This window comes from Abramis brama (assembly GCF_963993115.1).
Source record: "Abramis brama genome assembly, chromosome: 3".
NCBI lineage: Eukaryota > Metazoa > Chordata > Actinopteri > Cypriniformes > Leuciscidae > Abramis > Abramis brama.
This window is the reverse complement of record NC_139965.1, coordinates 61,824,419-61,840,168: the sequence shown is the minus strand read 5'-3', so window position 1 is coordinate 61,840,168 and position 15,750 is coordinate 61,824,419. Positions and strand designations below refer to the sequence as shown.

The 15,750-nt window shown below is 42.6% G+C and overlaps 1 protein-coding gene across 1 annotated transcript; it reads left to right on the top strand.

Annotated features, from left to right (window-relative positions):
• The first annotated feature begins 315 nt into the window (after positions 1 to 315).
• cyp7a1b (cytochrome P450, family 7, subfamily A, polypeptide 1b) lies at positions 316 to 9,109 on the top strand. The gene is made up of 6 exons (XM_084108548.1): positions 316 to 498; positions 1,350 to 1,590; positions 4,135 to 4,700; positions 5,342 to 5,466; positions 7,546 to 7,724; positions 8,270 to 9,109. Exons 1-6 carry the CDS (start codon positions 419 to 421, stop codon positions 8,684 to 8,686), a joined length of 1,608 nt encoding a protein of 535 aa, XP_083964674.1. The 5' UTR covers positions 316 to 418; the 3' UTR covers positions 8,687 to 9,109.
• The last annotated feature ends 6,641 nt before the right edge of the window (positions 9,110 to 15,750 follow it).

The window sequence follows — 15,750 nt, the reverse complement described above, 5'->3', positions numbered from 1 at the left end:
CAACATTTAAAACTGTATCAAAGTCAATCGCAGCAGAAACTATGAAGACCAACAGAGATCTTCTTTAAGTGTCTCATTTATTTTAATTTTTATTTTGAACATTAGGCCTACCTCTATTGTTTTATCATTACAAACCAAATCACTGTAAAAACAATCTGTACTGTATAACGCGCTATTAAATATAAAGGTGACGACTTAAATCCTTACAGAAACACTGTAGCTATAGTAGGCTATGCATCAGTGAGGAAGAATGAAACTCAGGAGGAATTCGCCTGGATAATGGAAAGCACGTGTGTGTGTGTGTGTGTGTGTGTGTGTGTTGCGTCAAGCGCGCTGCGGGGGCGCGCTTAAAGGCGAGGTCTGGGAACGCGCTAATAAAATGTAGTTCAGAGAAAAGATCAAGTAACATTTCACCGAAATGTCTTCGTGTTTAGTCGTAGTTTCTGCGCTTCTCCTGACGCTTCTGATCGTGTGGATCTGCGGACACTCGCGGAGAAGGTGAGGTCAACTCCACATCATTCACTACACTTTCACTCTTGAGTTATTACAGTTTTTCACAACTTAATGAGACATACCACACATATGATAAGGTGTGTTACATCTGCTCGTAATGTTACTGCAGCTTTATGTTAGACGTCACTCAATTAACAGACGAGATTATATAAAAAATATAGAATATTAATATGGTGCAGGTGAACAGTCGTTAATTATGTTAAAACGTGTGGTTTCACCATCAATAGACGGATCACAATGTATTATATAATGAAAATATCAGCTCCAGCTCTAAATATCTATGTTAAAAACATTTTTTTTTTTTTTTTTAGATTAACTAATTTGATTTGACTTGACTTGTCAAACAGTGAATTTTTCTGGACTCGCCGATTAACACAAAATCCACCTTACATATTCCTAAACCTACCCATCTCCACCCCTTAAATCTGGATCCAACTCCGCCCCCTGGATCTCGTGTACTGCAATGAAGTGCTACTGATTAACTCCACAATGTCGTCTGCTATTTTAAATGCGTGAGCCCTTACATTTTAATGGATTCTGATTGGCTGTCAGTGTTTTATCGGTCAACAACTGAAAAAAAAAAAAAAAAAAATCGTTCCGAAAGTGATCTCAACGATATCGTTTCTCTATATCGTTATCATTATAGCTGTGTTAAGTACAGTACGAATCGAGAACGACTTTTAGAACTATCGTTATCTTCGTCTCTAACAGGCCTTAAGTCTTGTCCTAACTGAGAACATTTCTCCACACTATAAGCCCATCAAATGTGACGATTTATTTTTTAAAATACTTTGAGATGTCCTATGATTATGACGTGAGATGTTGTGTGATCGCAGGCGCCCCGGGGAGCCTCCGCTGGTCTCTGGCTGGATCCCGATAATCGGAGTCACTCTGGATTACGCCACAAACCCTTTAGGCTTCTTAAGAGAGACGCAAAAGAAGTATGGGGATGTTTTCACATGTGCCATTGCTGGGAAATACTTCACTTTCGTCACAGACCCTTTTTCTTTTTCCACTGTGGTACGGCAAAGCAGAAATCTTGACTTTAAGAAGTTTTCTCTTGGTGTTTCGCGCCGGGTAAGTGATGAAACAAGCCTGGACTTTTATGATCTCCATTTGCATGTTCATTTTCATCTATGGTTTCTTTGTGATTTCTCTTTCAAAGCCGAGTAGCTTTGGGAGAAAATCGCCTAGCAAAAATCTCCTTTTGTTCCCTTTAACAACTGAAATGTTAAAGTCCCCCTGTAGTCAATCATTTTATCCTTTAAAACTCATCTTTGATCACCAATATGATATTTTTAAATGTTTTTGTCCTTGAAAAAATTCTTCATGCCTTAAAATATCTTGAATGTAACTCGACACCCTTGCCTCATTGAGTATGCGCGGTTCTATGAATATGCAAATGAGCCCCGCCTCCACTCACTCACTCAGCTCAGAGATCCACTGGTTGACGATCACACGTTGATCTGATTGGTTACAAGGTAGTTTGTGACGTCAGAAACACCAGCGATTTCAAAGCGTGTTTTTGAGACTGTCTTTGGTTCACTGCAGTTTTAAGGAGAAAATACTCAGCAATGCTGTCGACTTATGAATTTACGCATGGTTTGTCTTAAAGCATATTAAAAACACCACATAGACACATAAACTACATTAAAAGCTGGATTTACGCCACAGGGGGGCTTCAATGAAATCTGATTTGTGATTTTGCTGTCTAACAGATAACACTTTAACCCAAATATGTATCTAAGAATGTAGACATCTATGGATAATCTTGATTCACATTCATATTTCAACATGCTTTTAACACAAGTCATTCAACCCATGAAAACTTGGAAAACACACCAGGAAATTCTCTTTTTAAATGGGATAAAATGCATCAAGTTACTGATTACTGTTCTCCTGATAAGAAAGCATTGGGTTACTGGCACAACCCAGGCTCTCTGTAAACAGAGCGAAGCATTGCATTATGGGAAGCGCTTCAGGCGTGAGATCTGTTACACCACGTCTGTCTGAAGGACAGGTCGACAGGACAAGGTCCCCCTGTAGTCATAAATTGTATCCCCTAAAACTCATCTTTGATCACCAAAATGAAATATTTAATGCCTTAAAATATCTTGAATGTAACTCGACACCCTTGCCTCATTTAGTATACGCGGTTCTATGAATATGCAAATGAGCCCCGCCTCCATTCACTCACTTTATGTACACTTAAGTGGCCTTTATGTTATTAAAATACTGTCTGCAAGTACAGGTTTTTGAAAATATACTTGAAGTACGCAACAAGTGCACATTCAACACAATTAAGCACACAAGGGAAGCTTGAACTGGACACACACACACACACACACACACACAGAGCAATTATCTCTTCTCTTTCGTACAGGTATAAAAAAATAACATTACATTCCTTCTGTCTGAGCTGCAGTTTCGACAAGCTTGTTGAAGATTGCATGTCTAAACTAGTCATGCAACGCTGAGCTCATGCTATAATGAGCAGTGAGAGCTTTATATGAACACTGGCAAACTGTGGCAGGGGTGACCTCTGACCTCTGAAGGGGTAATCACCGGCTCATGAGTAAAAGCGAGAGAATAGTATGTATTTCATTTAAATAAAGTGGGGCACAAACTAACGTGAGGCTTGCTGTAACACACGTTTTAATACTCCTACACATGCTAGCATGTTAGGATATCTGCATCTGTGTAGTGCTTTGTCATAAATGCAGTTTACGTAATATAATGCAAGTGCAATTCAAGACGGTTTTACATCCACTGTAAAATCTGGGCTTGCTTGCTTGTTTATTTTTTTTAAATGAATTTCCTTCCATCTAAATGGCATGAGACTTTGTAGCTTTTCCTACTCTTTTCCTACTCAAAACACATGAAAAGAACTATAAAAGGGAGTGGGAAAGGCAAATGAGCTAATGAGTGGTCCTCTGCAGCCATCTACTGGTTATAGTGGTAGTTTCATGTCATTTTCATGGTAAAAGTGTGTTTGTTTTCCACCAGGTGACAGAAATCATCCACTTAATCATGGCACATTTTCCGTGTTATCCCCATGAATGAAAAAGAGAAATGTAGATCTTCTTTAAACTTAAATTTTACTGCACAAATGTAGTTAAAAAAAATTATGTTTAAAACATTACGTGTAAAAAAACAAAACAAAAAACTTACCTACATATTGCCAGTCTAGACAATTACTGTAATATAAAGTTTGTCTATATTCTTAATGAATATTAGCTGGTTATTTAAAATGATTAGAAATTGATTGAATATTCAGGGCTGACTTGAAAGGTAGTGTAGAGTCACTGTATTGTTCATGCCTACCCTAAACAATATATTATTATTATATTTTTAATCATAGCCTCATTGGGGGCTGAGCCTGCCTAATGAAATCCTTGTGATGTTCCTCAGTTCAGTCACTTTGAATAAAATGGATAAATGCAACATAGTGTCGGCCCAGATCCGGCCCACGTCTGGGCCGTGTGGAATCCGTGTGTATCAGATGTTGGCCGGATCTGGGCCGAATCTGGGTCGATACTATATTGCTGTCTGGGATGTAAACCTAGGTTTGATCTTGATTCTCTTGTTTGTCTGTTTCTCTCTCTCTCACACACACACAAGGTCTTCGGTCACACCGACTTCAACGATCCGCAGTTAAGTGAGTGTTACAGGGAAGTTCACAGCCTGTTTCAACAGACTCTTCAAGGCCCGTCTCTACAGGAGCTCGGCGAGTCCATGATGTTCAACCTACAGACGGTTCTGGACCGGGAGAACGGATCCGAGCACCAGTGGCTGGAAGAAGGTCTTCAGAGCTTCACGAACCGCATCATGTTCGAGGCCGGCTTCCTCACGCTCTTCGGGAGAGACCCAGGGTTCCTCCAGGCCAGCAGAACACGCATGCAAGAGTTTCTGGCATTCGATCATGCGTTCCCGTTCCTGGTGGCCGGCGTTCCCATCGGATTGATCCCGCGAGTGTGGAGAGCGAGAGAAGCTTTAGCCGAGGAACTCATGCATGAGGAACTTCACCAGCGGAAATGCATCTCGGATCTGATTCACCGCAGAATGGAGGCTTTTAATCGCATGCATTTGGATGAAACTGAAAAAGCACGAACACATGTGTGTATGTTATGGGCGTCACAGGCTAATACTCTTCCTGCGGCTTTCTGGAGTCTGTATTACACACTCAGGTAATCACATGTGTTATGATCAAATCAATGCATGATAAAATATGTAACAGCATTAATACTGACAATGAAATGTGTTAAACTACAAGCTCATCGCTGATAGCTAAACAAAAAAGTCAATAATTTTATACCTTAAAACTCATCTTTGATCACCAAAATGACGGAAAAAAAATGTCTTCATGCCTTAAAATATCTTGAATGTAACTCGACACCCTTGCCTCATTTAGTATGCGCGGTTCTATGAATATGCAAATGAGCCCCGCCTCCACTCACTCACTCAGCTCAGAGATCCACTGGTTGACGATCACACGTTGATCTGATTGGTTACAAGGTAGTTTGTGACGTCAGAAACACCAGCGATTTCAAAGCGTGTTTTTGAGACTGTCTTTGGTTCACTGCAGTTTTAAGGAGAAAATACTCAGCAATGGAGTCGACTTATGAATTTACACATGGTTTGTCTTAAAGCATATTAAAAACACCACATAGACACATAAACAACATTAAACGCTGGATTTTCACCACTTTAAATCAGAATGCTAGATTGTCTCAGACTCACTATTGGCCCGTTTGATGATAGTGAACATGAATGGAGCGTAAGCCATTGTGTGTGTGTGTGTGTGTGTGTGTGTGTGTGTGTTCCTCAGATCTGTGGACGCTCTCACCGCTGCTCGCACAGAGATCAACAGCGTTTTGTCCGGCCAGGAATTAAACAAGCAGGACCAACGAATCGAGCTTTCTCAAGAGCAGCTGGACTCTATGACTGTATTAGGTCAGTGATTTCTTACTCAACTCAGATATCTAAGAAATGTTCAAGTGTCATGATTGATTACTTTGTATCGTGATTAAGAATGTCTTGGAATTTTGGTAACTTAATTTTCTCATTTTCACTGTTGCAGGTTTGAATACGTTGACGTAAAAGTTCGGCTAGTGAAGTTTCTCCTTTTTTTGGGCTCTTGCTCTCTGATAGAGAAAAAAATTAATATATAAATATGGTTTTGAACAAGGAGGACGTTGACCTCTAGGGGGCCTTCGGGAAACTGAAGACATTAAGATTTATTAGGTCCCTCCTAGTTGGCACCGGTTCAGAACGGATGTTTTATACCTCACTGACAAGCATACCACTGCAAAAAATGCTTTTCTTACTCAGTATTTTTGTCTTGTTTCCAGTCCAAATAACTAAAAATTCTTAAATCAAGATGAATTTACTAAAGTAGTAAAATTCCATAAGATATTATGTCTTGTTTTCTGGGGGGAAAAAATCAAAATGAAGTGAGTTTTTGCTTAAAACAAGGGGTAAGAAAAATAATCTTAATTCAAACGGAAACAATATTATTTTTCTTACACCATTGGCAGATAATTGTGCAATATTGAAGCGATATCACGCTCAAAATGAAACTGTTATTCTGATTACTGATCTCTCGACCTGCTGTCTCGGGATTTGGTGTTGCCTAATATTTGTATAATTAGCACTTATTGATTAATTTTTTATTTTAATTAAATACAACAACAACAACCTTTATTTATAAAGCACATTTAACACAATACAAATTGAAAAGCTTGGGCCCAGCCACAGAAAAGGTCACCCTTTAATTTGTAGCGACATCGTGACACATTTAAAAGCAAGTGATTTGAAGATCTACGTGCCCTAGCAGGACAGTATGGCACAATAAGATCACAAATATACCTTGGTGCACAGCCAGACAACGCCTTATAAACAAACATTAGGATCTTAAAATCAACTCGAAACTTAATGGGAAGCCAGTGAAGGGGTGCCAAAGCAGGAGAAATATGATCCCTCTTTCTAGACCCAGTCAAAAGTCTTGCACCTGCATTTTGAACAATTTGTAATCGAGATAGTGAAAATTGAGGAAGACCACAATAAAGACAGTTGCAATAGTCTAATTGTGATGTTACAAATGCATGAATTGCAACTTCTAAATCTTTGCTTGAAAGAAGGTTCTTCAACTTTGCAATAGATCTTGAATGGAAAAAGCTTCCTCTAATAACCACACTAATTTGTTTATCAAAAAGTAGTGAAGAGTCAAAGATCACTCCAAGGTTTTTGATTTGTTTGCGCACATTTGTTGAGAGAGGACCTAACTGGGCTTTCAGAGCAGGAGAGGAATCTGCCGGACAACCCAGAATTAAAACCTCTGTTTTATCCTCATTTAGCTGCAGAAAATTATTTGTCATCAACCTCTTGATATCATCTACACATTCCAATAACACATCAAATGAAGCAGTGGTGTCAAGCCTTACTGGAAGGTAAAGCTGAGAATCATCTGCATAACAGTGATATGAAATGTTGTACTTCTGAAAAATGAGGGCCAAGGGGAGCATATAAAGGGAAAACAATAAAGGTCCCAAAATAGATCCCTGGGGCACACCAAACAAAACAGGCGCAGATGACGAGGAACAATTCCCTAAATTTACAGAAAAAGTAGGAAGCAAACCATTTTAGTACAGTGCCCTTGACACCTACCATATATTCTAGCCGTTCAAGAAGAATGTTGTGGTCAATGGTATCAAATGCAGCGCTCAGGTCCAACAAAACCAGCACAACACAAGAGCCTGAATCTAGAGCAAGCAAGATATCATTTGTAACCCTCAACAGAGCTGACTCAGTGCTATGTGATGATCTAAAGCCAGATTGTAACATGTCCAAAATATTAAAAGAATTCAAATAAAACTGGAGCTGTGAGAAAACTAATTTCTCTAAAAGCTTAGAGATAAAAGGCAGTTTAGAGATCGGATGATAGTTACTGCACATTTCTGGATCAAGTTGAGGTTTTTTCAACATAGGTTGCACAATTGCATGTGATATCTAAGTGAATGTTTGTTTTTTCAGAGAGCATAATCGAGGAAGCTCTTCGCCTGTCCAGCGCCTCCATGATGATCCGCGTCGCTAATGAAGACTTTACTCTGACGCTGGATTCGGGTCAGACAGCCGATATAAGGAGAGGAGATCACGTTGCTCTTTACCCACAGCTCATACACCTGGATCCCGAGATCTACCCCAATCCTACAGTATGTGTGCAAACTTATGTCAAATAAACATTCTTTTAATCAATGAGGTTTTAGATCATTGATGTAATGTTGGGAGCAAGATAATGGAGATGGAATCGTGGTTTTTCTGCATGTTTTGACTGAGTTTTCGCTGCATTTCCACTGTTCTGACCAGCAGGGGTCGCCAGCGCTTCGTTTTGGTTCAATTAATTTAAAGTTACAAACAATTAGTTTCTCCTGTCACTACTGAGAACTTAGAAGGTTGCGTGATATAAGTGTTATAAAGTCAGAATTGTGAGATAAAAAGTCAGACTTTACTTTACAAACTCTAAACATCAAAGACTATTCAACAAGAAAACTACAAGGGAATACAAACATGGCGCAGGAAACAGGAACAGAACAGGGCAAAATGTTTCATACTTCTAGCATTGGTTTGCCCAAAATTATACCATATGTTCCGTTGCACGTTATATACATCTATGAATTACTTTGAATTCTAGGATAATATGTTTAATGCATGGAATTAAAATTATTGCCGTGTGAATGCAACGTTCTTCTGTTTCTAGGAGTTCAGATTCGACCGCTTCCTAGATGAGAACGGTCAACGCAAGACTAATTTCTTCAGGAACGGGCGCAAACTGAAGCACTTCTTGATGCCGTTCGGCTCCGGTGTCAGCAAGTGTCCGGGGCGCTTCTTCGCGCTTAACGAGATCAAGCAGTTCCTGGCCGTGACTCTGTGGCGTTACGATCTCCATCTGTGTGACGCTGGTGTCCCGCTGGATCATGACACCCGGCGCGCGGGTCTCGGTGTTCTGCCATCCTCCCGGGACGTCCCGCTCCGGTACAGGAGAAGAACACACACCAGACAGGAGGAGAACACACACCAGACAGGAGAACACACACAGGAGAACACACTCCTGACAGGAGAACACACACCAGACATGAGAACACACACCAGACATGAGAACACACACCAGACATGAGAACACACACCTGACAGGAGGAGAACACACACCAGACAGGAGAACACACACCAGACAGGAGGAGAACACACACCAGACAGGAGGAGAACACACACCAGACAGGAGAACACAAACAGGAGAACACACTCCTGACAGGAGAACACACACCAGACAGGAGGAGAACACACACCAGACAGGAGAACACACACCAGACAGGAGGAGAACACACACCAGACAGGAGGAGAACACACACCAGACAGGAGAACACAAACAGGAGAACACACTCCTGACAGGAGAACACACACCAGACAGGAGGAGAACACACACCAGACAGGAGAACACACACCAGACAGGAGGAGAACACACACCAGACAGGAGGAGAACACACACCAGACAGGAGGAGAACACACACCAGACAGGAGAAGAACACACACCAGACAGGAGGAGAACACACACCAGACAGGAGAACACACACCAGACAGGAGGAGAACACACACCAGACAGGAGGAGAACACACACCAGACAGGAGAACACACACCAGACAGGAGAAGAACACACACCAGACAGGAGGAGAACACACACCAGACAGGAGAACACACACCAGACAGGAGGAGAACACACACCAGACAGGAGGAGAACACACACCAGACAGGAGAACACACACCAGACAGGAGAAGAACACACACCAGACAGGAGGAGAACACACACCAGACAGGAGGAGAACACACACCAGACAGGAGAACACACACCAGACAGGAGAAGAACACACACCAGACAGGAGGAGAACACACACCAGACAGGAGGAGAACACACACCAGACAGGAGAAGAACACACACCAGACAGGAGGAGAACACACACCAGACAGGAGAACACACACCAGACAGGAGAAGAACACACACCAGACAGGAGGAGAACACACACCAGACAGGAGAACACACACCAGACAGGAGGAGAACACACACCAGACAGGAGGAGAACACACACCAGACAGGAGAACACACACCAGACAGGAGAAGAACACACACCAGACAGGAGGAGAACACACACCAGACAGGAGGAGAACACACACCAGACAGGAGAACACACACCAGACAGGAGGAGAACACACACCAGACAGGAGAACACACACCAGACAGGAGGAGAACACACACCAGACAGGAGAACACACACCAGACAGGAGGAGAACACACACCAGACAGGAGAACACACACCAGACAGGAGAAGAACACACACCAGACAGGAGGAGAACACACACCAGACAGGAGAACACACACCAGACAGGAGGAGAACACACACCAGACAGGAGGAGAACACACACCAGACAGGAGAACACACACCAGACAGGAGAAGAACACACACCAGACAGGAGGAGAACACACACCAGACAGGAGGAGAACACACACCAGACAGGAGAACACACACCAGACAGGAGGAGAACACACACCAGACAGGAGAACACACACCAGACAGGAGGAGAACACACACCAGACAGGAGGAGAACACACACCAGACAGGAGGAGAACACACACCAGACAGGAGGAGAACACACACCAGACAGGAGGAGAACACACACCAGACAGGAGGAGAACACACACCAGACAGGAGAAGAACACACACCAGACAGGAGAAAACACACCAGACAGGAGAACACACACCAGACAGGAGAACACACACCAGACAGGAGGAGAACACACACCAGACAGGAGGAGAACACACACCAGACAGGAGGAGAACACACACCAGACAGGAGGAGAACACACACCAGACAGGAGGAGAACACACACCAGACAGGAGGAGAACACACACCAGACAGGAGAAGAACACACACCAGACAGGAGAACACACTCCTGACAGGAGAACACACACCAGACAGGAGAACACACACCAGACAGGAGGAGAACACACACCAGACAGGAGAACACACACCAGACAGGAGGAGAACACACACCAGACAGGAGGAGAACACACACCAGACAGGAGGAGAACACACACCAGACAGGAGGAGAACACACACCAGACAGGAGGAGAACACACACCAGACAGGAGAAGAACACACACCAGACAGGAGAAAACACACCAGACAGGAGAACACACACCAGACAGGAGAACACACACCAGACAGGAGGAGAACACACACCAGACAGGAGGAGAACACACACCAGACAGGAGGAGAACACACACCAGACAGGAGGAGAACACACACCAGACAGGAGAAGAACACACACCAGACAGGAGAACACACACCAGACAGGAGGAGAACACACACCAGACAGGAGGAGAACACACACCAGACAGGAGGAGAACACACACCAGACAGGAGGAGAACACACACCAGACAGGAGAAGAACACACACCAGACAGGAGGAGTATGAGCATCTCAGTCTAGAGGACGAGTGAAATCTATGTATAAATGATGACTCCTTTTGTTTGACTGTAAGACTTTATTTTCAATGGAAAAATGGAAAAATATTTTTTTGTAATATCAATAAAAATGTAGCGTTTTGCTCAAATGTGCTCACTAACACAGCAGTAAACTGCTAATTGGGCGAATTGCCCTAAAGTGGGACACTGCCTAATGTGGGACACCTAAGGTCTAGTATTTGTAGGTCCCCCATAAACACATGAATGCCAGTTAAACTATGGGTTAGCCAAAGCTGTGGTGTCATGTGATCAAAATCACACAACCTCTCAAATGTCAGTCATATATGAGGGTGGAGCAATCCTCAAAAAGGAAGCAGCTTGTGTGAAGACCACCCAAAGGTCAGTGACAATGTCAGTTTTGACAAACTAAAGTATAAATTATTTTTAAACAAAACGATCCTGCTACTTTTTGGCCTAATGTGCTTATGAAATGTTTGTCCATCAAAAAATAGTATCACTTTGTATGTTTAGACTATATATTTAATATTTTTATCAAATTACCTAGAGTCCCACTTTAGGAAATGTGATTTTGAAACGTGGGACAGTCTGGTTAGCCTAATGTGGGACTTCAGTCAGTCAAAAATGAGTGGGGAGGACAAAAATGGTTATTTACAGGGTTTTAGTGTTACACAATATTATAATGCTGTTACCGCAGACGTTTAAGGTTTGGGTTGTTGTTCCCTTTCGAGGGAACTCGCACTGCGTCGGAACGGCACTTTGGGGAACGTCCCCCAGCGTAGCGCCTCAGGAATGAAACTAAGCCAATCGTGATAATCATGATGTGACGTGTGACGGCATACACAGAAGCTACAAAGGGACGCCGGCACTCAACAGAGTTAGCTCTCTGTTCTTCAGCAAGTGCTCTCTGTTGTTGTGTGTCATATTTGGTGTTGTCTGTCACAAGCGATCTCACTATATCTCCTATATATGTATATTTTGAGACAAAAAATGTCGAGTCAGCAATACAAGAGATGTGTGCATCCCTGCCCTCGATTCATCACGGGTGGGGACACACATCAATTGTGTGTAAATTGTTTGGGAGGTTTGTGATGCACTGCCGATCCGAGTGCTGTGCTCCCGCTTGACCATCTTCAGTGATGATGGTCAGGCTGTGGTGCGGGTCCGACGGCTCACATCATGTGGTTCGCAAATGGATCTAACGTCCATGTGCCGCCCACCAAACCCTGCCGAGATATTATATGGGCTTATGTGGCTCTGGGTCTGCACACGATGGCAGTACTACAAGCATACCAGGCCGACCTTCTTAAAGACATCTATGAGGGCGAGGGACCAACTCCGGAAGATACTGCGGAGTTGCGTAAGGCTGCAGACTTGTCTCTCCGAGTCACCAAAGAGACGGCCCGTGCTATCGGCCATTCTATGGCGGCTATGATGGTCTCAGAGAGGCACCTCTGGTTAAATCTGTCGGGCATCAAGGAGAAAGACAGGGCTTTCCTCCTTGATGCCCCGATTTTGCCTTCTGGCCTGTTCGGCGACGCCGTTAACACAGTCGTCGACAGGTTTCAGGAGGCGAAGAAGCAGTCTGCAGCCTTTAAACAATATATCCCTCGCCGCTCTAAGTCTAAGAGGTCTGCCCCCAGCGGGCAGCCGCAGTCATCCACCAGCTCCTCGGCCTATAGGCAGACACAGGAGGAGAGCGTCGCAGCTAGAGCCCCTCCTCAAGGAGCTTAGGCATAGACGCTTTCACAGAAGCAGGGCGACCTGATGGCCGTCCTGCAGGCCAAGAAGGCTTCGGGGAAGAGATCCTAGCAAACGTCGGATCTCTTCGGGCTGCAGCTCAATATTTCACCCTCGGCCAGAGTTATGGAAACTGTGGGTCTGGCCCCTGTCAGTAGGAGTAGTCGAGACCATACTCAGCTCCAGAGCTCCTTCCACAAGGAAATTGCACGGCCTAAAATGGAATGTTTTCACCATTTGGTGTAGAGAGCGTGAGGTGGACCCAGTTAACTGCCCGGTGGCTTCAGTGCTGGAGCTCCTCCAAGACCGCTTCTCTACTGGTCTTACCCCGTCCACACTCAAGATGTACATGGCTCCCATTGCGGCTTTCCACACTCCTCTGGGTGATGGGCCTCTGGGATCAGGGAACATCAGCTGGTCATACAGTTCCTCTGTGGGGCTTTAAGGATGAGGCCTGTGACTGGGACCAGAGTTCCCACATGGGACCTGGCAGTGGTTCTCGAAGGGTGGGTCGAGGCCCCCTTCAAACCTTTAGAGTCGGCTGAGGCCAAGAACCTTTCTCTTAAAGGAGAACTCGGTCAATTTTAACATTGAGCTCATTTTTTTGTAAATTTGGAGTGCTGTCAGTACAGAGAACAACGACAAAAATCGGTGTTGCCTACACCGTGTTATCCTCTTTTTAAAATGTGCACCCTGTTGACTTAAATGGGGCAAGTTTTTAACCTGCTTTTAGCCTCTTAACATCCTTGATGTGTCATTACAAGTGCCCAGCCATGTGAGTGATTCCTTCAGAGTGAACGCGGTGAATCTGACTGCAGTAGATGTGAAAGATATGAATAAAAGTTATGTTAATTCAGCCAGAGCTCATGTAATGGGCACTTGTAATGTGTTTTTACAAATGATGGTGAGAAACGAACACATTACTGTAATAAGATGTGAAAGTCCTAAATCCCCAAATAAGTTTTTGCAGAATTGGTTAATATAATTTCATTAAAAAAAAATCTCTGGCCCAGAGAGAAAAAAACAATAGGTGTCGGAGGAAAAGATGCACGAGAGACGAGAGATTTAAATACGTATTTTCCCCGTGTTTAATAAAATTACTCAAACGTCACACTCGTCCGCATACATGGGGATCGAGTGAGAAAAAGTGTAAACAAACATCCAATTCTGGTCACAAATCTAAAAGGAAATAAAAGAAAGAGTACAAAGGTCGGTAGAGCGGTTATCTCTTCTGCCAAATCTATAACATACGCAGTTCTCATTTTACCTCAATTAACTTAAAAGCACAAAGTGACCGTTACAGTGTATCATACTTCTTTGCATCATGCATTCCTTTTACATAGTATATTAGAAAAAGAAATTCTTAGAACATTATTATTATGTTTTTTTCCATCAGAAGCAACAGGCCCCCTATGGAGCTAGAATTGTGTCTTTATTACTTATATGCGATAAAATAAATGATCTGAGAGAAAAAAAAAAGTTTGAGATTTTGAAAAAACTTAGATTTTGAAGCTCCTACGCGTATGGGTAAGAATAATGATGACACACACAACTCGATGGGTAGCTGGCTGAGCAAGTTCAGCATCACTGAAGATTAAACATTAAAAAATAGCACTCATATTCATAAATGAATGTGTATTATATTGTGTATTATATACTCAACTAAGGCAGTGAACCGAACAATGGTGTTATGATTCAGTTCGACTCCCAAGACAAGACGATGCTCACCCGACTGGCCAATAGGAACGTGGCCCCGCCCATGACACAATTTTCACAGCAAAAGCAAAATCCTGACACGAGAGCAAGAAATTGCATGGAGAGCAAAGAAAAGCGTTTTGAGAGAAACACTTTTTTTTTAGAGAGAAAATGTTTTCACACTGATAGCAAAAATATATATTTGAGAGTTTTTTTCAAAGTATTTTGAGAGAGATTTTTTTTTCCTCAGAAATAATTTTAAAAATTTCAAATTTATATTTTTTATGTTCTATGAGAAAATACTTTCTCTCAAAACTTTTTTTAGTCTCAAATATTATTATTTTTTGCTATTGGTATAAACTTTTTCTCTCAAATATTCTTTTTTCTCTCATGAAATGCTTTTTTGCTATCAGTGTGATAACTTTTTCTCTCAAACTTTTTTTTTTCTCTCAGATCATTTATTTTATCGCATGTAATAAAGACACAATTCTAGCTCCATACTGGCCACGGATGTCTAAATTCACAAGTATTTAACCCTTGTATGGTGTTCGGGTCTGTTGGACCCGTTTTCATTTTTTATCAAAAGAAAAATTATACAATTAATTATTTTTTCAAACTGAGACTCATTGGTCTTGGCTCATTTTCTGTGAGGAATATATATCAGAACACATTTTCAATGAAAACACACTGTACACCCCCCCTACACATTTATATTACACACAGGATGTTCGGGTCCACTGGACCCGGGGCTAATAAAAGTGTGGAAATTGTAGGTCCTGTGTACCTTTACTCTGTCCTCCTCCTGTCAGGGCCTGCTGTTAGTGTGTGTATGTTCTTGTATATGGTTTATGAGGACACAAATGTGTATAATGACATGGGTGTTACAACGTAAACATGGATTATGACAACATCTGTGTCCTCATACTAAAACATGTAGTTTGAAAACACTGCCGGGGCGGCAGTGGCTCAGTGGTTCATGTAGGTTGTCTACAAACCGAAAGGTTGGTGGTTCAATCCCCGGTTCCACCTGACCAAGCGTCGAGGTGTCCATGAGCAAGACACCTAACCCCAGCTGCTCCCGACGAGCTGGATGGCGCCTTGCATGCACTGTAAACCCGGATAAGTAGAATTTACTTAAAAAAACCAAGGTAACTCGTTGCCTTACATTTTTTAAGTAATGAAGCATTAGTTGAATAAGTGAAGTGGACTACGTTCAATGTACTTAAGCCCATAATGGAATGGAATAGTACATTTAAGTTGAATGTACTTA

Coding starts and splice junctions, on each gene's coding strand:
- cyp7a1b (XM_084108548.1), top strand. CDS start 419: ATGTCTTCGTGTTTAGTCGTAGTTTCTGCGCTTCTCCTGACGCTTCTG. Junction 499..1,349: donor TGCGGACACTCGCGGAGAAG/GTGAGGTCAACT, acceptor GTGTGATCGCAG/GCGCCCCGGGGAGCCTCCGC. Junction 5,467..7,545: donor GGACTCTATGACTGTATTAG/GTCAGTGATTTC, acceptor TTGTTTTTTCAG/AGAGCATAATCGAGGAAGCT.